General features: G+C 40.6%; 1 protein-coding gene across 23 annotated transcripts in view; it reads left to right on the top strand.

Moving 5' to 3' along the window:
• The window catches only part of LOC111575731 (formin-binding protein 1), a 61,552-nt gene extending 37,963 nt beyond the window's left edge, over nt 1–23,589 (top strand). For 5 of the 23 annotated variants that reach the window (XM_055019160.1, XM_055019146.1, XM_055019149.1 and 2 more), the window contains 11 exons: nt 649–777; nt 1,370–1,516; nt 4,169–4,360; nt 5,967–6,155; nt 11,837–11,851; nt 12,155–12,190; nt 15,936–16,045; nt 16,179–16,311; nt 16,747–16,868; nt 16,993–17,171; nt 18,985–23,589. In XM_055019160.1, coding sequence (XP_054875135.1) covers nt 649–777; nt 1,370–1,516; nt 4,169–4,360; nt 5,967–6,155; nt 11,837–11,851; nt 12,155–12,190; nt 15,936–16,045; nt 16,179–16,311; nt 16,747–16,868; nt 16,993–17,171; nt 18,985–19,163 — 1,431 coding nt within the window. In that variant the 3' untranslated portion in view covers nt 19,164–23,589. The remainder of the gene's footprint in view (nt 1–648; nt 778–1,369; nt 1,517–4,168; nt 4,361–5,966; nt 6,156–11,836; nt 11,852–12,154; nt 12,191–15,935; nt 16,046–16,178; nt 16,312–16,746; nt 16,869–16,992; nt 17,172–18,984) is intronic. The other 18 variants (XM_055019155.1, XM_055019157.1, XM_055019152.1 and 15 more) reach the window with 13 other exon arrangements.
• The last annotated feature ends 506 nt before the right edge of the window (nt 23,590–24,095 follow it).

The raw sequence follows: 24,095 nt of genomic DNA, 5'->3' as shown, positions 1-24,095 counted from the left end.
TGATTACAATCACAGGTTCATAAGGTGGCTCTTTGTTATAGATGACCCAGTGAAATCACTATTTGTGTGTGGACGGGCCTTGGATCTGATGGAAAGAGGAAACAGATACGAGTACTTAGCTGGATGAACGCTAACACGACGCACATACACACACGCACACTCCACATGCTGTCTAGCTGAGATAATCTCATCTCCATCTGCTTGCTGTGGATCTGTAATAGGCTGCCCCTGCTGCGTTTCTGACTGCCTGCCTCCCTTCCCTTAGAATGAACTAGCTTAAAATAATCAACATTATCGACAGTAGAGATAGGCCAGACTGGCGGGCAGTCTCAAATCCCCTCATTCTGCAGCCACCACAGGCTGTCGTCTCCCTTTTTTATGTGTTTGTACTGGCCTACATATAATCTAATGCCAAAGGCTGTTGCTGCTTCCCCACTTGGATTTGCACCTGTGACTGAGCTCAATGTTTATGTGTGCACATGTGTATGCATGAGTACTCGTATGCACAAATATGTCAAATCATTTAGGTTTCTACACTCTGGCTGTGTGTGTATGTAACCCATATGTCTGTGTTAATCGGGGGACAGTGAGGTTTAGTGAAGAGAGCGTGTCTGTGATGTGCATGTTTGTCTTGGGTTTTTCCCTCAGGCACGGCAGCAAGCTCAGATGAGGCACCAGATGGCTGCTGACAGTAAGGGCGATTACTCCTCCTACCTGCAAAAGTTCAACCAGGAGCAGAATGAACATTACTACACAGTTATTCCCAACATATTCCAGGTAAATACCACGGCAGTAAAGTTTATCAGTATACCTTACTTAAACTGATTTGTTGTTGCAGTACATTTCACTTTTTCAGTTATTTTTGGGGAACCTGTGTTACCCTTACGTAGGATTTATTTCAGTTGATCACCCAAATTCTGCCTCTACCTTAATTTATTTATTTGTTTTTGTAATTCACTTTTATTTTTCTCTGTGGAAACCCCTCCATACAAATGTAGCTGACTGAATAGTCTGCCAGAATGTTACATTCATGTGCAATCGTTTGTTAGGTTTTCAATTCGAAGCGTTTTGCAGCCCACCACCACCCAGTCCCCTCCGGGCTGACAACTAAAAATACATTTTCAACATGCAGGAAACAGTGAGGGTAACAAGCAACTCTAATTAGGGCTGCAGTTATTCTGTACAAGCCATTTTAATAGAAAAATGTTCATGAGTGTTGAGTGTTCTTTTTTCTGGTTTTGTTTGCTATGTTCAACCTTTGATGCTCAGTATCAAAACACAGTGCTTTAAGACTTACATTGTAGCATTTTTCAAATGAAATCCTGCCCAAGCTTGTATTCACATTTGAATATGCTTCATTGTTATGCAGAAACTTCAGGACATGGAGGAGAGAAGAATTGAGAGGATAGGAGTGTGCATGAAGACATTTTCAGACGTGGACCGTCAAGTGTTGCCCATTGTTGGGAAGTGTTTAGACGGAATGACAAAAGCTGCTGAGTCCATCGAGCCCAAGACCGTGAGTATACAGAAGAGTAGAAATGTGCACAAACACCAGCATATGGGACCTATTACTCACTCAGCCAAGCTGTCAGTCACCACCCCCACATTACCGATAAGGCTTTCACTTAAGCAACAAGTGTGGTCGGGGAATGGGACTCTTGGAGGGCTTTTTAAAAATAAAAAACAACCCACCTGTGAAGAACAAGCCTCTGAGGGAGGGCAGTGTTATAGCTGAGAGAGGACTTGAACACACTGATCCAATTTATGTGGTGACCTCCCTTTTGTAGTAATAAAATCAATGATTTACAAGCACATGCTGTGTTTCCCCATTGAACTGTTCTTGGGGCTTTCTGTGTTAAAAATACGTAAAGTAGTCCCCTTTAAAGGGACATTCCACCGATTTTACACAGGAAGTTCATTTGCCTCAGCAAGAGACAGACTACTGAGCCTGTAAAAACAGTCAGGGTCGTATCTTGTGGCTTTGTAAGGGAGCTTTCCATAGACAGAAAAAATAACAACGATGATGTCATTGTTATCTCACTTCTGGCTTTAGATTTAACGTATTTGACTTGGCTTTCATTCCATGCTAGAGGTGTGAAGTATGACAGATATGAGTATTTTAGGAGTCATGGCAGCTTTATGAAATGAAGTTTTTAGAATTTTGAGCTATACCGGGGATTAAAGGTCTACTTCAATTTTGATTAGTCTTATTTTTACAATGTAGAAGGAACCTGCGGTACTAAATCTTTGGATCACCCCATTACTTACATATGACTTAATCAGTGAGCACACAGATGGCAATATTCGTCAATGATGCATCAGCTTGAGTGCCTGATAATGAGACACTGACCTCAGCGCCCTCATGTCCACTCATAGATGAAGGCTAAAAGTATGAGGAGTGTGGTTGAAACAGAAGAGGGTTGACTTTAGAGCTAAACATTACTTAGAAAACTTTTAACAGACTGTCCAGTCTTGATTTGTAAACTAGTCAGTGGAATAACTACATTTCTCTCACTGTAAGTAAACATAGTAAGTGGATACAAGGCCTCCATAATATGAGGAAAATCTGCGGTGTGATAACATTGTTTATTATTGTGATGATATGACTTGTGATAAATAGACCATTGTAGTGTACTGAAGTGTGTGAGCTACACAGATAATATGTCTTTCTGCTTTAATAGGAAGTATTGTTAAAACATCAAACATTAAAATACCATAATTTTATTTGACAAACTGCACATGAATGCCCAACAAATTTAACAGAAAAGTAATTTAGTTAGAAGTTGTAACCTTACAAAAGTTTAAGTACCCCGCTACCTTTAAAAAAATTACTTTTAAGTTCAACAATGATGTCTTTTGGCATTTTCCTCGACTCTTCTCTCCTCCTTCAGCAGTCATGCTATCAAACCTTGCAGTCTCCAGATAGTTGACAGTAATTAATCTGATGGGTAGCTGGGGCTTTCTCTGACTGGCCATATGGTGTGAATACACCGCAAGTAAAATGTTCACATGCTGAATGTGAATGCACATATTCATATTATAATAACAATGAAAAATCAGTTAACACCACTGAATACAGGGAAACAGCTAGTCTAACTGTATCAAACCATAACAAACTTTTTAGTTTACCAGTTAACATACTTGTTTGTTCTATCTGTCCAACAAGAGTTTCCTCATTTCCAGTCTTTGTGCAAAGTTGAGCTAACCAGCTGCTATAGCTTCATATTTCATGGGCAGCGATGAGAGTGGTATTGATCTCATCTAATTCTGCCAGAATAGCTGTACCTGTTCTGGAAATGGGAGGAAGCTATAACCACTGGGCTTCCTATCTCTCCAACGTTGTTGATCACAGCTCGTGAGAGCTTTTCTATTTTCAGTGTGTCTATTTCTTTGAAGCACATATTCAGCTGTTGGCTTAAGTTCTGTCTCGTTGCTAATTGTTATTTATTGTTTGGAAATGGAAGGCAGCATTCGCCTATGTTAAAGAGAAAATTAACAGCTTGATATATTGAGATGTCACATGTTGGCTGCCTGCCGTATGACAAAAAACAAGACCATCCCCAGCGATTGCGTAGTATGTGTGTGTGAATGTCTAGCTGTGAGCGTGGCCCAGCTCCAGGGAGATGACTCCAGCCTGTAGCTGTTCTGCTGCAGTAAACAACAACAGGGAATAATATATCACATGCTCTTTCCTCTGTCGTATTCTTCTCCCATGTAGGGAGAGCACTTTAACCTCTGTTCCTAACTCCAACCAGACCCTCTGCCCTTATCAGTTCAGATAGGTTCCATGTACGCTGCAGTTGATTCATGTGCTTCTTCCTGTGTCTGATGAGCCTGGCTGTGTCCCTGACCTTGGTGTTTTGTCATACCTCCTGCCTGACAGATTTAGGTCTTTTCCTCTTTCTTCCATGGCCCACAAACTGAATAACGGCTTTCCCTCTCCTTTCATGACACACTCATGGACTCTTATCTCACATAAAATACAATAAACAACAGAGTCACCAGGCCACATTGTTTCTCCAGACCTGATGATTAGCTGGACAGTCTCAACACACAGAGATCCTCCTTTAAGTCATTGTTTGGGATTTTTGAAAAACACGAAAAAACGTTAGTAAATCTATGAAGAATAAGACCCCTACTAATTGCCGCTATTGCTGTCTCCCATAAGGACTCGAAGCAGGTGGTGGAGTCCTATAAGTCCGGGTTTGAGCCCCCGGGAGATGTGGAGTTCGAGGACTATGGCCAAACCATGAAGAGAACGGCGTCTGACACCAGCCTGTCCAACTCCAGAGAGGGCAAAGAGAAGCCTGCTGGCAAGAGCAAGGGCAAACTGTGGCCTTTCATTAAGAACAAGAACAAGGTAACACATGGATGAACACTTAACACAGAGCCACTTTTACACTCGAATGTGCAGCAAGCTCCACTGGTTTTAGTGCATTTTCCTCACTTGGAGGTCACCTTGCACTTAAGGGAGATTTCTGTTTGATGTGACGAAGGGATCTTATAGCTTGTATTATGTTATGTTTTTGTTGTCTTGTAATACAGTGGCCACATAAATATATGTGTTCAATGTTACATTTGTAGTTCATAGTACTGATTATGTATTTCATTTACTTCCATTTTTGTGTAGGTATTTTGACTTTTGTTCACTATGTTAAGCTGAAGGAATTTGTTGCTAGTTCTTTGTTAGTATTGCCATTTTTGTTGTTATTATTTGCCACCCGTTTCCTCCTCCCTGGCAATCACCCTCACCGGTTTTTTGGAGCCTCCCTTCTGTAACACACACTAATGTATTTCTACCTTCACTCTGGATGAACTCAACTGGCAGATATTAACTTGCTGTCGGATCTGAAGTAACAGTCTCCCTTCGCCGTTTTTCCATTGACTGGCGATCAGCCTCGAGTAGCTTCCTACAGTTTCCTGCTTCTGAACAGCAAAACTGATCTCTGGCTGTCTTATGGGCTGGTGGCACTGTTGGTATTGAATTTAGACCAGAGCATGAGTGAGTAATTGGGTGCGTGTGTGTGGGAAAGACTGGAGGCACGTGTGTGCAATACTAGGTGAGAAACCCCAGTGTACTTTTGTGTACAGCAATATGGTATTTACAGTCACTGTAGTGCAACCTCCTAAAATACAGCAATCTCTGTATAGCAACAGCACAGAGCCGTGCAGAGAGGTATTTCCACTGTACATGCACACAAGCACACATGCATGCAAGTTAAACACATTCGAAACCACTATTGCCTTCCAGAACAAGGGTCTCTAGTAATTTTTCAGTTTCTTCGTTTTGAAAACAAGGGTTTCTGAATCACTTGCCCATGCATGCGCATTGTGTGGTACCTTAGAGCTCATCACTGCTTCATCCTCTCACTCCTAAACTCCTGGTTCATGAATTATGCAGTTTTAGGACAGAGATAAGCAATTAGGTTTGTCTGATGGTGACCTCAAATCCAGCGGCTGATATCCTCAGGGATGTGGTGAATTTCTCGTCTTAGCTGGCATGTTGATGAGGTCGGGGAAAGGAAAAATGGGAAAGGATTTCTAAAATGGAAGCCGGCAGCATGCGCTTTGACTGAAACTCTCTGCTGTTTGCTTTGTTGCAGCCGCTTGCTTTAACACATTTTACGCTTCCTACTCACCCCGGTCGTTTTGTTCTTTTTAACCGTTTTTATGTTTTCTGTGTTTGACAGTTTTTGCCTTTTTTTCCCTCACAACATAACAATTCATACAATAGGTTTCCTTTTGGTTGTCTTTATGTTCTGTTGGGGTTTTCTGTTGTGTGTTTATTTTTTAATATTTGTAGGAGGCTTATTTATTTCGTTTTGTGTTCCCTCCTCCTTTTCCTCCTTTGTCTTTTTTCGTTGGATTCTTGCCCCCTTTCTTCTTCTTTCCTCTTCTTCTTCTACTTCTTCTTCCATGTTTTTCCTCCTCCTCCTCTCCGTCACGGCTCCCTCTCTTACTGGTAGCTTATGTCCCTGTTAACGTCCCCCCACCAGCCCCCACCTGCCCCCCCAGCCTCATCCCCGCCCTCACCCTCTGCTGTTCCCAACGACCCCCAGTCTCCCAAGCAGCACAAGGAGCCCCTCTCCCACCGCCTCAACGACTTCATGACCTCCAAACCCAAAATGCACTGCCTCCGGAGCCTGAGGCGAGGGGTAAGTGTGTGTGTCCAGCAAGCTTTGTGCATGTGTGTGCGTGTGTGTGTACACCTGTACCTGAGCTCTGTACCTGCTGCACTGTATGGGTGAAGTAATCCAAAGACAGAAACTTTGCATATCTCATTCAAAGGTCACGGTGCCTACATGTCTCATCATATAGCAGGTGATTATTTCTTCTGTTAAAAGTAATTTTCTTTTATAAGTAAGTTTCTACATGTAGGCAACGTGACCTCAGTAAATCGTGCTCACAGTGGCCCACCGTAGGTTTCATTTTTACATTTTGCTGTTCGGAATGGCCTTCAAAATTGTACTATTTTAAAGTAGTTACATGTTGTAACCAATTAAGTCCAACAGAAGTCTCACCTTCACTCATACAGTGCTCAGCCTTTGTGCTTCTCGAGCATGCTTCTGTAGCGCATAACTCTGAATCCGTGGTACTTGTCTGACTCACCAGCAGTCTCTTCATTTTGTCCCTTCATTCTTCAAATTAACTGTGCTCACAATGACAGTCCCTCTCACCCACCTTCCCCCTTTTTTTGACAGAAACTAGCAAGACGCCTGAGCGGTCTTGGCAGTAGCATGGAGACTGCAGTTGCTCCCTGCGCTCTTCTCTGCAATCTGTGCTGGAAGCAGATTGTTTTACTTTGGGTTTTTTATTTGCACATGACAGAAAAAAAAGAAAAGGATTAGAGCTCACAGTATGAATCAAGTGATTCATATCATGGGAGATTGTCAGGAAAGTTCATAAGGCTTCCTGAAGGGGGAGTTTTATCAGCACCAGCTCAGTGCTCTGGTTGGTGTCATCACCAGTTCCTGTTGTATAGTCCAGTGTGTGTTGTAACAGAGTCACTGGACGACAGTCGCTGGGGAAGGTCAAAGCATGCCTTCCCGTTATGCACTTCACCCTCCAGCTCTTCCTGACCTCAGGAATGGGCGGTAACTCACAATGTTCCTTCCGGACCCGGCAAATATAGTTTTTGTTTAGGGTCATAATTTGAAAGGGCAGCAGTTACTCAAAGTACAAACATTGCTGTGAATTGGTGCTAACGTGACGTCTGAAAAGGCTAGAGAACAATGTGGTGCAACAGTACTGTGTGTGAACATATCGTAGAGGAAATGATTGAAATGAGGCAGAAAAGAGGGAAGTGTGTATTTTTCTAGCGTCGGACAGATCTAGCAGGAGTCGCACGTTTTTTTGAAAGCGGAAGTGCTGCAACAGCTCTCAAGAAGAGCGATTTTAAAAAAAACATACAGAGTTAAATCAGGTGCATTGTTTCCAACTGCACACAGATAAAAAAGATTGAAGTTTGACCTCAACATATCATAGCATGAGCAAGGCTGAATGTATTTTTGGAGGGTGTTAGAAGTTGTGTTAGAGCAGTCTTAGTTCTCTTAGAGAGCAAAAGAATTTGTTTAAATTAGTCTGTACTCCTTTCCATATCTCATGACAATGCATTCATTTAATTTCTTTTCATCTCTCATGGCAATTACCTGTTTATGTTCTTCATGTATTTAGATGTTGCTTGATTTTTACGACATAATTGCTTCCTTTTTGGAACAAATCAGCCTGATTTTTATGGGTAAATAAAAGGCAGCAGGAGGTGTGTCATTAATCCTGTAAACAAGTCCTTTAGGGACACCAACCTCTCTGCATCACTCACAGATGCAGTTCAGGCTAATGCCTCTTAACTATTGCTGCTAGCATGTCAGGGCAACTCGTAGGCAAACAAACAAACCTGCATCCATCTGGTTAAACCAGGTTAACTAACACTCACTTTACCATAAGAATTCTAGTATACATGCTCATTTTTAGAGGGAAGTTTTTTTTTACTATTCAACAGGTGTTAAAGGCACTTTTTTTAAAATAAAGTTATTCTCAAAAAGTCTGAGGAAGGTTTTAAAATTAGTACTTTTTTTTTTTTTAACCAGCTTTAAACAGCAATGATAGTTGTGTTATGTTTTTAGACTGAAGGCTTTAAGGAGATGTTATATACTTTGACTCTGAAGTCAGATAGTTGTGACAGTTACAGTAAAGGAGACGCTCATCATCTCATAATTGGAAAGTGTTAATTTTAACAAAAACTGAAATGAGAATAAATTAATTAATCATTTATCAGTTGTTAATTCATCTATCCCTTTTGTCCTGCATGTCAAGAGACAGGCCATCATTAACTTAAATAATTATTTCATGAATAATTCATGTACAGAAAGGGGTAATTCTAAGCCATATTGCACCTATTTGATTATTAAAAGTTCCTAAAAGTTCTTAAACTTAACTTGGTAAACCTTGTATAAACCTTGTTTAAAGATTTAGCAAAGTGAATTGGGTCTTACAACTTACCTTCAATGGTATTTCGTGGCAACAACAGCTGGCAAATTAATAAAATATAACCGTATTCCTCTGTTACCTCCTACAAGGAGAACATAGTGTCACATTAGGGATTAGAGTAGTTGTGCCTGTGGAGGTGGGATGTTCTGTCTCTCTGCACAGTGGCAGCACATCTACCCCTGCAGGAGAGCCTTTGTGTGCTGCATATTAGCTGTCTAATCCATCCGCAGTCGCTGTGTGTGCGCGCGTGCATGTATGTTGTTTTGGAGGCAAAAGAGAAAGCGTCTGTGTTTTGGGAATCACATTAAGGCGGCATACAGTATAAGAGCTTGAACACATCAGTGCTGTTTTCTCATTGACAAAGCTTTATTCTCTCTGACGACCACCACAGCAGCAATCTCCGCGCTCGCTCATTTATCACAAAGAGCTTATGAAGAGGACTCTGGGCCGACCCACATATGCTTTCGAAGCAAGGCAATATGTTGTAAGTGTGTGTGATGGGCGTCAGTGAGTGCAACGCCAAGGTGTGTGTGTTTCTGTGAGGGTGGCCAGGTGTGCATTTGGAGTAAAGTATGAATGAATATTGCGGATGTGTGTGATTAGTAACAGCCATGTACAACACAGGCAGTAGCCTCAGTAATAATTGTTGTTTGACGCATTCAGTATGTGCGAGGAGATTGTTTGTCACAATTAATGAGGCAAAACATCCTCACAAAGGAGGCTAGTGTCTGTGACTGGCTCAGTATTGATCACATGGTTCTGACACGTGTAGAATCGGGACGAATGATCGGAGAAGATGACTTCATCCCACATCACATGTATCAGCTTGAGGTTTATTGTGGCTCGCTGTGTCCTCCAGCTGTTTCAGGGCTTCCCCACTGAGCATCTTCAAGGGGTCAATTCACAAAGTGTCACAAGCACCTGAGGATGTGTGGGATCATGGGTGTGAGGATACTATTCATCCCGCTCAGGAATCAACCGTCTTCGCTAATTAAATCTCACCGGTGGATGTGCAATTAGACGTGGGTGTTGGTCACACTTTGGATCTGGGTTTAGCCTACACTACCCAGAATTCACCCCTCCAGGGCTTTCTTTGTGCTGGTGTGCCATACTTCAGCAGTGTTATCTGTCTGTAAGAACCATATTATACCTGTATATATATGTCTGTCTGGGTGGTCGAGAAGAGTTTGTATTCAATAGTGCTGTAGTGAGTAAAGCATTCTTTACTGAAAGTTGCAGCTCTCTAGTGACTACATGATTAATCACAAGAAAACTCAAAGCAGGAAAAGCCAATCAGAGACAGAGAGACATACTCTCTTTTTTCCTGCCTTTTTGGAACTACCCAGTGTTTTTCTAGATTAAACTGAAATGGGAGTTTCTAAACAGGGGAGGTGGCCCACGACGCCAATATACAATACATTCCTGACGTCCCTCCCCAGGAAGTTTCACCATCATTGACTCCATGATTCATGTGAGTCTCGGGTCATTGCGAGCCTTCATTCATGTCAGCTTCCGATCGTTGTGAAGCCATTGAGTCATGTGAGATCTGAATGAACCCTCAGGTGACCCTGAATAAATACCTGATACTCCCTGACAGTCTGTTTGAACTAAGAAAGCTCCTAAATTTAGGTGTGGAACGCCTTTATGGACCAAAATGAAGTCCAGTTGCCTTCTATTGACGCATTTAGGATTACTCAGTGTTTGCAGTTATTCCAAATAAGACGTGTGATTTCAATTTTTACAAAGTTAAACTGGTAAACAACCATTACAAACAAATTTTGTTTATGCTGCTTTTGCACAGTGTTACTGCCTGGAAACTAACTGCAAACAAAATCAGTCAGCTATATTCTTCCTGTTTACACATCTGACAGATGCAATAAAAAAATAAAAATAGGTGTACCATCCTATCAAAGCCAGAGACGACCTCAAATGTTAATTTTCTTCTGCTATCCTCGGCCAGTTGGTAAAAGACAAGCTTAATTCCAATAAAATGACTTATCATATACAGTCTATCCAATTTAAGAAACCCTGGACCTCTTTTAAATTCAAGAGCATAATTAATTCATATCTAATATAGTAAAGAGTGTTGCTAAGTTTGCAATAAGTAGTCAAAAGGACTTTTTCTTTAGTCTTTGAAGGTAGTCCAACATAAATTTTTTGTGTTTCGAGAGTTCATGCTAAAAAATCTGAGTTTTTCTTATACCCGAGCTTATTGTAACGTCCTTATCTGGCCAACACTGATTCTAACCTGAAAGCATTTTTGTCATTTATAGAAAGTACATTGAGTTACATCAGTAAATCACTTAGAAAATGTGAGAGTAATTTAGATGTGTGAAGCTGAGAGAGGGAGGAGGATCACAAGGCATCATAGAGAGGATCATAGCAGGCCATTCCAGGTGGATGACTTGATTAGAGGACTAAAGTGAGTAGAGCTCCTCAGTGCACCAGCCTGTGAGCCTTTAACAAGATTATCAGTCATCTGCTCCAGCTCTACCAGCCAATGGTTGTTAGCCTGGTCTCCACTCTGTTCTTTGTGTTCAAAGCATAACTCTCTAAATTACTCAGCAAATACCGTAAATAAGCTATTAAAAGACTTTTACAACCTACCTTTCAATTTGCCTGCCTTTTAGTTCATGATTATCTGTTTCCTGCTTTCACTCAACTATTTTACTTTCCGATATCTACACTCCTGATTCATAGGTTTTTCTTCTTTATGAATGGGTTTATTTGTGTTTGTAGTGGTTTTAAAGCGTCTCTTCAGCTTGTCTGTGCACAGTATCTGCCTCCATGTCAACATGAGGACCTGCCAATGTGATAACATGCTTTTGGTGCCCTCTGCTGTCCCTTACGTATCATTGTAATGGCAGCAGGAGGGATCAAGAAGTAAAGGGTACATTCACCCCTGTCGCACTCACTCTTCCTCTACTTCTCTACATTTGTTTTCATCTCTCTTTCCTTAATTTCTCTCATACTTTTCCTCATGCTTGTGCAGTAGGTTGGCCTTTTCTTGCCAACTTATTTCTCATTTTTCATTGATCCATCATGTTTCAAATGTCGAACTTCACCACCTTAGGAAAAAGTGGGGGCTTTATAGCTGAAGTAGCTGATGACAGAGCTTCTTTAATGACACATATAACATATAAATCATAATCCTTCAGCCTTTACTTGCTTTTTCTTATGTGGTGAAGTCTGGCAAAGTAAGGCATTATTATAAAGTGCAGGTAAATTTTTGTTTGTTTGAAGGAAAATGAAACAAAATGGCCGTGATATTCTCCTGATGCTGACTTTTGTCTGTTGTCTCTTCTCTCTTCTGCTCCTCGCCATTTCTCTCTCCTCTTCCCCCATGAAGCTTTCTCTCAAGCTGGTAAGCATGATCGTATAACCGCACGACCGTAGCGGCATGACCACAACATGCATGTCACGTCCTCCCAGTAACACATTGTTAATAACGTTCTGTATACACTGTTATGTTTTTGTTGTGCCCCTTTTTTTGTTTTTGTTGTTGTTTTGGATCTAAGTTAATTATTTAATTTTTGCTGTGACACAACGATGGACCGAGACTCATGTCGTTGTCTCATTTATATGTTGTTTTGTTGTTTGTTTTTATGTTGCGGTTGTGTTCTCGTCTTGTCTCTCCCGATCTGTGTCTGTGGTCTCTGTGGTGCAGATCACACTCAATTCCCAAGTCCGGAATCTCATTGAGGTGATCAGTTTTACACTATGTTTTATCTGTCCGTCTCTTAGTCTTGTAGTCCCTGTTGTCTCGACAAATTGTATGTCCTTGTAACAAGTACTAATCTGATCATATGTAGACGTTGTTATCTCGTGTACACTGCACTTACACTGCATGCCAATCTCATTGTATTTTTAGTATTTTTGTTTATGCTGTTCTGTAACACTAACATAAAAGATTGTAGGTCTACACAGAAAATCTACTAGTCTTTATTATTTCATCACAACGAGACACGCTTTGAGGAAATTAAAGGAATATTTTAACATTTTGGGAAACGTATTGTCATAGTTGGGGATGGTCACTTTTTTGCTGTGTGTCTAAGGTGACAACATTAGGCTGTTTTCCACTGCAGGAACTTATAGGTCATTTTAGGGTGGCCTAAATTAGTTTTGCCTTAAAATATTAGTTCTTGCAATGGAAAAAAAAGGGCTGAAAGGGGTCAATTAAGGGGCTGTTCCTGTTAATGTTCGTGCCACCTTCACTTTCTGCAGTAGAAAACCTCTTTTTGATACACTGGTGTGTTTAGGAAAAAGACTGGAAACGAGGGGAAACAGCTGATTTGGCTCTGTCCAAAATAATAATAATAGTAATAATAATAATAATAATAATAGTAATAATAATAATAATAATAATAATAATAATAATAATAATAATAATTATATATATATATATATATATATATATATATATATATATATATATATATATATATAAATATATATATAATCACCTTGAAACTTCACAAATGACCACGTTATATTTTTACTAGTTACATTTTGTTTGTTTAATACATACACATGGCAAAGCTGCCTTGCAAGTCCATGGCAGTGAGCAGGAGTTACCTCTCCTCAGAAATTCCCACTATTTACCCTTGCTTCTAGTCTTTGTGCTAAGCTAACTGCCGGTGGCTGAAATGTCTTTTCACAAGAAAGCCAACAAACGTATTTCACAAAATATTAAAATGTTCCTTTAAGTTCAGTTTGTAATGAAAATCAATTTGCAATATTTTCCACTTAGTACGTTTGGGTTTTTATTTTGTAAATTTATGCCTGATTGCATACAGAGGGATCAACTTGTGCATTTGTGTCTGGTCAATCCCAATTAGTCGTACTATAAACAACAAAATACTAAATGTTTGCTGATAGATTTAGTTTGTTCATTGATTAAATATAACCACGTAGAATTCATTTGATAATAGTGTTTTCATTTGTCACATAGAGGGCTACATAGAGAATGTAGACGCTAATGAATGAACTCTGTACTGTAAGTTGTCACTGATAGAGCAGCATGTCTCTGCATGATGATTGACAGATCTTTGTTATGTTGCATGCCTGGTAAGTGTTGCATGATGATACAGGGAGAAGGGGTAAGGTTGCCATGATAACCTAGCTGCTGTGTTTGACCTGGCTCGTGTGCAGTGAATCCTCCTGACCTCGAGTCTGTAGCTCCAGCGCTTCTATCCTGTGATGCCGCTGTGACCCAACTCAATGAGATCCAATCACAGGCCTTGGCCTCTTCAGTCCGCACAATCCACACAGTTTCTCAAGTTATAGGATTAAATCAGCATGACAACAACCAGAACAACCACAATCAGAACTCATTGACAGACTCTAAGGAGCTCCTAAAGGTTGCATTTTAAATGAATAATAAAACATTACAAAATAAATACCTCATCACATCTTAGTGTAAAATATTATTGCATAATACCTGATTACAAAAAAGCATCTTATGAATATTTCATTACTCTTGAGTTTACTTGACATTAATAGATACATCCCTGACTCCACCACCTCCCAGTAACAGCAGGTGAGTTTTTAAAAACAATAAAAAACAGATTTGATTGCCACAAAATTAAGTGCCAATATTCACCATGCCAATATTTCCTAGTGACTTAGTGAGCCAATCAAAATTTTAATTTGCCTAGGTCTTGCAAATCTATTGACATCCCTGACATTAGAATTTAGCTTGAAGTTTAGCTGCATACCCTGACAGAGGTACTAGATGACTTTAGACTTGTAGTTTGCTGTATGTTGTATGGGTTGAATGGAATAGAGAACCACTTTCTGTTTGGACTTCGAGGTTAAATCTCTAAAATGCCTTTGACCAAGGCTTAGAGCTGGAGTTTGTCCCCAGATGCCACATGGGGACTTCCCACTGCTCATGACTCTTAGGACAGATTTAATGCAGAGTATGAATTTCCCAATGGAAAGGATACGTTCATCACATGCCTCCAGCCTCCCAACAACTCTCAGCTAGTTACCTTGCTTCAGAAACTACAGATGGTTGTGTGTTTTTCTCTGAGGACCATCCACAGAGTTAACATTAGCCAATAGAAAGATCTAGTTACTGATATAAACTCACTTAATGCAGAGTAATAATCCAAGCTCACAAAGAAACCTAGTCATTTAGCTCGTGAAGGAGGCGGCATGTATTCCATTTAACACAAGTAAAATGTGAGGCTGGTTACTGTGTCTGTACTCGAAGATTACTGGCAGCAGTAAGGTTTCCTATTTGACATTTTTGTAGTTTTGCTACCTCGTTAAAACCTGTGCAATATTTAATTCATGTGCAACATTTCAGTTGTTTCTAGTTTACTTATTTTTACTAAATGTATCAAACCTACTACTGTTCTATCACACACTGCTGTTAGCTTGTATTCCTTATGCACCTTAATTTACTACCTTTGCTTTATTTTTTATGTTCTTGTATTTTTTTCTAAGCAATACCTAGCACAATAACTCCTTTTGGGAAATCCTGTCTTATCGTACCTAACCGGAGATAACCAACTAAATGTGGTAGCAGCAGTTGTCTGCTGGGAGGGTGGTGGCTGGTGGTGACATTATGTAACAAAATCTGAGATTAAATGTGTCATTTTGAAATAAAGTGTAAAATTGAAACTACGAAGCAGAAACAAAAAGGATGAAAATTACACATAAATAATAATGAGCACCAAAACTCTCTTAGTACAATGATAAGTTCTAAAATTAATTTCATAACAAACATAATTATATTCTACACTTACTTTATTTATTCAGAACTTTATGTATTTTCTTAGCTTTGCATTCTTTGCATTCCCAGCTAACAGTGTGGTATAGCAAGCCTCAGAATACTGCTGTTTACAGAAAGTTTGAGTGAGCGCCGAGCAGTATGACTCAGTTTATGTTACAGACTGGAAACTGTCTCATCAGGAAATACGACCCCTGGCTACCCAACCTCTTACTCTCACATAACCTCCATTTTAAGAACATACAGTCCCGTCAGAGAACAGTCAGACAACTTCAGACCCATTAGGCAGCGCACAGTGAAACACTATCTGAGCAGTAATAGGATGTAGCTAATGCTTTATTACATTTCCGATGCATTGGCAGACAGCGCTTGATTAGGTGCGGTGACTGAAAAGGTGAAAGGCCTCCAGTCTGTTCACAAACATCCCAACTCTGAGTGAGTGCGTGTTAGAGAGCGGCTGCAGTATCTCCTGCAGATGAATTATGTGGTTCGAACTTTACAAGAGCTCTGTGTTTTTGAGCCATTCATCCCCAGGTCTCAGTTGACAGAGTTTACACCAAATGGAGATACTGCACCTTAATAGAAGTGACCCCAGTTATAAAAAGCAACACAAAATTTAATGCACTATAAAAGTTTGTTGTTTTCTTACACTTTTTCTTTCTCCATTTTTCATTTGTTTTCCCTGCCTCTTTCTTTCACCTGTTCAAAGGGTTCTGGACCAGAGGACTTCAGTCACCTACCACCAGAGCAGAGGAGGAAGAAGCTGCAGGGCAAGCTTGATGAACTGAATAAAGACATTCAAAAGGAGATGGACCAGAGGTATCTTAGCAGTAATCTGTAGCAAGAAGAAACTTTTCCCTTCTATTTATCACAACCAACACTTGTGTCGACCTTTTTAATATGCAACAAAGACTCAAAGACTTGCACTGACTTTGGTAATTTGCTCTCCCAGGGACGCTCTTACTAAGATGAAAGATGTGTATGTGAAGAACCCTCAGATGGGAGACCCAGCCAGCGTAGACCCCCGGCTATCAGAAATAGGCCAGAACATCGAGAAGCTCCAGTTTGAAGTTCAGAAATTTGAGGTTAGTTTAGTGCCAGTGTCAGCTCTCATCTCTTTGTGAGTGTTAGTGTTGGCAAAGCAATCTTGTTTGGTTTATCTGAAACAGTAAATAATGAGGATCTCAAACACACATCTCCAGCTGGGGTGGTTCCAAAGAAGCCTGTCGCTCGTCCATATTAGGAGAAGATGTGATTCAGCTGGAGGGATGGGGGGGCTGGCTGCTGTGCTGGGAGAGAGGAGTCCCAGAACAATGGCCCGCTTTAACCTTGTAAATAAATGGCAAAGATACGGAGTGTGAGGCAGAGGTGCTCCTCCTATAAAGGTTCTTGCCAAATGTAAATGTCTATTGATTCACAGATAGAAAGAATTCTGGGTGCTTGAAGTAACTTTCTCATCGTCATGTCGGAAAAAAGATGAGCCAAAGCCAATACATTTATAAGAGTTGTGTGTGATTCAGGGCTGGTTAGCAGAAGTAGAGGAGAGGATGCCATCTAAGAGTGATTCACACCGGAGAAGTGGACTCTATGAGACCCAGAACAACACAACAGTGAGCAACAACTGTGCACAGGACAGAGAGAGGTATGGTATACTCTGACTAACATCAGCTCCACACCACTGAGTCATTACCCACCTTAATTCTTCGGAAGAAAACTATGCGTGTTTTCACAGTATATTTACTGTGTGTGTGTTGGCCCCTGAGCAGCCCGGATGGCAGCTACACAGAGGAGCAGAATTCAGAGACTCAGGTCAAAGCCAACCCCAACCCCAACCCAAACCCCAACCCCAACCCCACCTCCAGCACGCCGGAGTTTGATGATGAGTTTGACGACGAGGAGACCCTGCCCACCATCGGCACCTGCAAAGCCTTGTACCCCTTTGAAGGTAACCACAACCACGCATGATTGAAATAAAACAGTTAGTCTTATTATGAAGCTTGCTGGGCCTTGGGCGCCACACACACATACACTCTGTTGGTTGGCTGCTGCAGGCGAGGTCCTGTTATTTCTGGAAATAGGTTGAACTTGACTCTTACAGATGCAGGGTGGAGGAATTAGATTCCTCTAAATGAAGAGGAGTTGGGGTGTGACCTTTCTGTGGAAATGTGTGGAGGAGAAATGAGAATAGAAATACAGTCACTTCTCCACAGCACTATTTTCAAAATCAAATTTGGCCAAGCATATGTGATCAGGAGCCCTGATCGATCTGATTGGTGATAAAAATGAGATGTATTGATTTGTAAGTAGTAAAATCTCCAAAAGAAGCATTCGATTTCTCTAAAATTAGCCCTCTGACAAAGTAGGAATATTATCAGTTATTGTTGTCTAATAAATAATGGCCCTGCTGTAAATTTTTGGGTGGCAAGTGAGTGAGACCAGTGAGGGACCAATAAGAAGTAGAAATTTATTCAAATTGACTGAAATAGCAGAGCTTTTAGTGGCATAGTATGCTACTTGGACGGCTGCAAGCTCCTACTTGTTTATATGTGGTTGGGTCGCCAGGAAGAGGATGTCTGATGGTAAAAGACCTGAACTCTGTCCAGTAATACTGCAGTAGTTTTCCAGTTTCTTACATTTGCCAGAAGGATTTGTAATAATGAAGAGTGCGCTGACTACAAAAGCTAATGTAGGCAATCCACACAAGAATCGATGGCAAACCAACCAATCAGCAACAACAAAAAATCACAACAACAAAAGTCCCAACAGCAGAGGACTAGAATTATAAAAAATGAATTGAAAAACAGTATATTACACCACTACTAGAGCGCTCACAGCTTTGTGTGCCCTTTTTTCTGACGTAGATCATATAAAGCTTTAAAAAGGTATAAAAAGAAAAAGGCAAAGAAAAAGACACAAGACGATCCAAGGGAACTACAACACAACACACTGCAAACCTACCAACTCGTCTGCTAGTCCAGCCACACAACAATATCACAATGTAGTTTGTAGTTTCTTGATTATTAAATACACTAATTTAAAGACTTTATAGCTTTGGATCTGAACTCTTACAACAGAGCAAATTCCAGTTCTGACCCCCTAATGGTTTTACCTTGGGTATAGGTTCTCATATGATCTGCATTATATGACAAGAAAAAAGCATAATTTGGAGAACAGCATGAAAAAATACATTTCTGCAGTGGATTTTGGTCTTTTTGCTTTAATTATCTAATGAGCCCATCTCCTAGAGGTCCTGAACTATTTTTTTAAATTACAACCATGCAGTCTTGCAGTTGTAAAACTGATTGATGGGGGCTTCCACTAGCTACTGATAGTCTTTGTTTTTCATTGTTGGACAGAAGAAGAATTTAAGTACAATTTTACAGATTAAATATAGAAGCAACAAATATTGAGAATGTGAGCATCGATTAGACCTGAAATACTTAAATTCATTCCACAAGCAGCGGGATCCGTGAAAGTATCTTCTGATGTGCTGTTGCACCAATGTACAGGTTAGGCAGCTGCAGCAGTTCTCTGAGTATCATAATGTCTCAGACTTGATGAATGTCACTTCTGTGGTTGCATTTCCCGCCAAACACTATCTGACTTTGCTTCCTCTTTCTGGACAATCTGATTTTACAAATTAACTTACTAATGTACATGAAGTAAGTTCAAGGCACTTCCTATAAGTGCACATTGCTCATTCACTGTTACTCTGTGCTCTTATGTTCCCTCTCGCTTTTGTTCCTGTACTTGTGCAGGTCACAACGAGGGCACTATCTCCGTGGCCGAGGGCGAGCTGTTGTACGTCATAGAGGAAGACAAAGGAGACGGCTGGACACGAGTGCGAAGGAACGAGGATGAGGAGGGATACGTCCCCACATCCTACGTTGAGGTCTTTTTGGAAACAAATGCCAAAGGTGCTATGACATACATTTAACTCGGCAAGTTTATGCTCTGACAGTTTTATGTTACTGTGAGTCAGTAAGTTTCCATTCACGTGCTAAACGAGCAGCGCAAGTTACAGAGATTAAAGATTGTTACTGGTAGCTCAGACACACACATTTCCTGTCACTCCAGAAGGAAGGACCAATCAGATTTGTCCATTGTGCCTCATGACAGTTGGAACAGTTGTTGGCAGATTAAGACTACTCTCGAGCTTTGAACGAAACATTTGGTGATAAGAAATTACACTGAATGTGAGCTGAGCCTGTCAGAAGTTGCATATATGAAATGTGTGAAAGAAGCTGTAATTGCTCACCTCATGTTCACTGTAGTGCCACCTAGTGGTCATACGAAATTAGACATTACGCCCTCAGTCAAAGCTCAGCATCATGGGACAAATCAGCTGCTGGCAATGATCATCTGTACCTGACTTTCTTTTAAATTATTTTTTAGTTAAGATTTTTAAAATGACAGATTACCATATTCAACTCTAAAAAAATTTAATCAAGAGTTTTATCCACGTCTTTGGTTAAATATTTGAATCGTTGAGGTGATAAATCCAGTGAATGTATGCCCCATCCGAAGTGACAACGAGCATCAAGTGAAAGTAAATCATTGCGCAACTTGTTGTGTTGTGGTCACTTGTTGTACCCAAAAGGAACGCATGCTCGATGTGCAATCATGTAATTTAAACCTGCTGTAAAATATGGATACATATCAAGAGATATTTTTGTAGGAAATAAAAGAAAGATTGTGGCCCTGCCCCTCAAGTGTTGCATGCTGTACATTGATTATAGTGCTGTTACAACGAGTTATTATTCTCCCCTGTAAGGGTGAATTTTATAAAATTCTTAATCAAATTAGTGACAGAATTAGCCCCCCGTTGAAATGATGTTTTTTCCTTTTTAATTTACTTTTGATAATGATAGTGTTGGGCTGTTGTGGTCCTTTTTTCCAGGCCAGTGGTAAAGACACGAGGGACTGAGAATTAGCAGTATTAAGCTGTATATGGTGAGGCTGGGCTGAGATATGGAGCTGGTCATGGCTTTAAAGCTTTGTGGTTTCTTGCATGGGTCTTTGAGCAGCACCTGTGTGAATGTTCACGGTAAACGCATGGTGTGTTTGGCCTGTATGTCGTTTCACTTATTCTGTGCTCCCTTTCAAGATTTGACGTCGTCTCTGAAATCATCTCTTTCATAAATCATTAACTTTCTTTCATAGTTTTAATCAGCTTTGATGGTGTGTTAGCGGCACAGCATGGGGTTCTTATCTGCAGGGTTTCAGTTTACACCTCCTGTAATTTTTACCGAAAAGCATTTCACATGAGGCGCATGCTGCAGCGTTTGTGGGTGTTTTGTCGTGACAGGATTTCAGCATGTTGTGACAAAGTACACAGGCTGCATTTAGATGAAAATTGAAGTGGAACAAGCTGAAAGATTCTTTGTCAAACATCTTTCAATCACACTTGATGTGCAGATTACATTCATCCCGACAGTGTTGTCAGTTTAAAGTAGTTTCATGCAGGCAATGACCTCCTCTCCATATCTGAATATTTGGATTGCTATCTTGTCCTTGATTTTCCTTTAAAGCTAACTTTTCTTTTTGTCATTTTTTTTTTTGTTTGTTTGTATTTCCTTTTTTTGAATTGCAGATTCCTAAAAGTGTGAGGCTGGCTGAGGAATGGCAGGGCAAGCAGCCTCGGAGAAACCACCATGTTCCTCACACGCTCACAGAATCAGAGAAAAGTGAAAGATGACCTGAATCTAAAAGTGAGAGAGAGAGACGGCCGATTAGAACGCAGCTGAATTTTCCAAACACAAAAAAACACAGCTTATCGGCAGTGTTGCGCTTCATCTGCAGAACTCTGCGATGCGAAGCGACGATAAGAGAAATCCATCCAAATTCTAGCGCTCATTACTTTTTCCATTCTTAACACCCATTCAGCAGTCGCAGTATACGATTTGCTTCATGTTGTTTTTCAGCAACGCTTCGCTTCTTAATGTAACTAACTCCGCTTGCACCACACGTGGTCATGAACGAGGCTGTCGGCTTCCTCAGCGTCCCCGTCCCCCACCCTCCTTGGCTCTCTCTTTTCCCTTACCTTTGCCCCGTGACACACACACACACACACACACACACACACACACACACACACACACACACACACAAACATATGGCAGAGGGTGTGGTCAGAGACAGGACGGAGACCAGCAGGAGCCCACGGACGAAACACCCGCTGGATGAAGCCACGTGAGGGTCATGAAATTCACTCGCTCGCTCATTTACTCGAGAGATGAATCATCCACTTTTGAGGCCGTGAGGACCTCATTTTCACCCTTTTCTCACTAAAATCAGCTCCGTATTTGCAGGTTTCAGCCAACTGGAAACAGGAAGTGAAGGTGCTAATCATCTGTGTTCAGCTTCTGCCTTGTTTGAACTCAATGAATCTTGTGTGTTATAATAAAGTCCACTTTTCTCCCCACCGTAATCACTCCCACATCCACATCCACATCCAGGACCGGCTGGAGGGGAAAAAGCGATGGATGATGGAGGAGTCTGAATCATCCACTATCACTCATGCAACAAATTCCTGTCATGTCACTGGTGTCTTGTTCCTCTCTCTGACCACACCCCCTCCTCACCTCCTCGGCCCTTCCCTCCTCAGGCGGCACAGGCTATCCCTTGGCTGCTCTGAGCCCCTTCCTTTTTGTTTTTTTGTTGGTTTTTTTTTGCAACAGCTCGGGGCGGGGGTCTCTCAGCGTTGTGGTGTGCTGCATGCTTGCCCTGTCTTCCTCCTCGCCCCTCTGCTGGCGGCTCGGAGGAGGCGGTGGGGGTGTTAAGTCAGCTTACGCCTCCTGCCTCCAGCCTTCCTGTTCAGTTAACCCTCATTGCCTGGTCATACTGTTTGAATTAACCTGAATGCTACTGTTTGGGTTCGGTGCCTGTGGTTCTTTTTTAAAATTTTTTTTTAATTAATTTAAATCTCTTTTCTGTTGTTGGTTCAGAAAGCATGTTTCCCTGTTTTTAACAGCAAGTGTGATCTCCTCCTCCCAGTGTTCCCAACATAATCACAAAACAGTAAAAGGACAATAGGGACCCGAAATGTTGTTTTTCTGAATGATCTTCTGCATAGATAGGTCGTGGATGTCTTGTGCATTTGTTTTACTGTAAGTACAGTATGTATGTGAGAAAAAAATGTTAGTTTGGTATGTTTTGATCAGAGTGTCTAACGCAAGTTGTTGTTAGTTTACAGTTATTCCTTGTGGAAATGTCTCCACTCGGTCCAAGCAACCCAAAAATATGAGGATATGATTTACACCTGATGTTTTTTGTTTTTTGTTTTTTTTTTCAATAGTCCACCTACTATCTACTGTATATGAAAATATACTGTGATCCACATATTTCCTGTGAGTTGAAATGTGACAACATGCAGACCATCACCTGTTCTGGGCCTTAACCGGGTTTCTGTTCTCACTGAGAGAGAGAATGATGCTGGTGTTAGCTGTGGTAAAGTGGGAGGATTAAGATGTGATTATCTCGGAGGGGGGGCACATTTTAAGTTTTCATAATCAAGAAACTGTCAGTCTAGAGAAATTATGTCCACTGATTTCCCCCCTGCTCAACGGCACATAATGATTTAACATTTTTATTTTATATTTGATGATGTTGAGTGAAGATTCTTTTTTCTTTTTTTTAAGCTGGAAAGTTCTGTTGTTGCTTATTCTACCTGAATAGGACTAAAATCCCGTAACTGCAATCATGAGTAACATTTACACTGTTGTGTGTTTTGGATGAAGCCATTGAATATTCATCTAACGCAGAATTTTACGAACACTTCCCACATGGAGGGACGATGTGTGCCATGATCATTTGGACTCTTGATGGAAGGAATGATCGAATCCCTGCTGAAGTTTTAAAGTAACGCTTTCCCCCCCTCTCATCGCTTCACATTGCCAAGATGTCGAACAGGCCGCTTTTTTTTTGTTAAATTGTTTCTGAGTGATGAATGACAAGATAAATCCGATGAGGCAGAGATCACCGCTTCAATAGCAGCAGTAGCTTTACGGTAGCCATCTGCCTGCCAGTGCTCTGAAATGAGAAAACCACAAACCTTTTAGTCGATGCCCCAGAATAACCTGCCTGTACAGTGGAAATGAAACGGTGTGTCGGAATTAGAGAGAATATATATGAATATATAAATAAAGTTTAAAAAGGAAAACATCTATTTTAACTATTGAGAGTCTTACCATTACTTTATCTGCTTTGCAAAGTAAGACTTCTTTTCCTTTGTAAGGTCTACCAAATGGTGTGTTTTGCACTTTTTCGTTTGTGTTCCATTTGGTAGCCCATGCTTGTGTTTTGGAGCACTCAATACTTTGTATTGTGTTTACTGTGCCAATTAAATATGCCTGGAAAGTAAATGATGTGTGTTTGTTTGCTTTCTCTGGGGATTTAAGACACAGTCGAGAAACACAATCTCACATCATCACCAACTGCAACAGCAGCTTCATTTATACACAATTCTGTGTTAATGACAACACAACGATGCTTATAGAGGGGAGTCTGATGATAAAGTTTTATGATTTAATTAAATGGGGATTCATCTTATCATTAGACTGCCCACATGTCACACACTTTCTTTTGCAACTACAAATTATTATTTTTAAAATAAATATACTGAATCATTTAACCCAGGAGTGTCAAACTCATTTTAGTTCTGGGGCCACATTCAGCCCAATTTGATCTCAAGTGGGCCGCACCAGTAAAATCAGACCATAATAACCTATAAATAACTCCAAATTTTTCCTGTTTTAGTGCAAAAAAGTACATTCTGAAAATGTTCGCATTTTATGAACTATCTTTTAACAAAACATCAACAACCTGAAATTTCTTAAGAAAAATAAATTTAAAAAACATGCCTCAGTTT

This window comes from Amphiprion ocellaris, chromosome 17 (genome assembly GCF_022539595.1).
Source record: "Amphiprion ocellaris isolate individual 3 ecotype Okinawa chromosome 17, ASM2253959v1, whole genome shotgun sequence".
Lineage (NCBI taxonomy): Eukaryota > Metazoa > Chordata > Actinopteri > Pomacentridae > Amphiprion > Amphiprion ocellaris.
The sequence above is the reverse complement of the archived record's forward strand: the minus strand, read 5'-3'. Positions and strand labels throughout refer to the sequence as shown.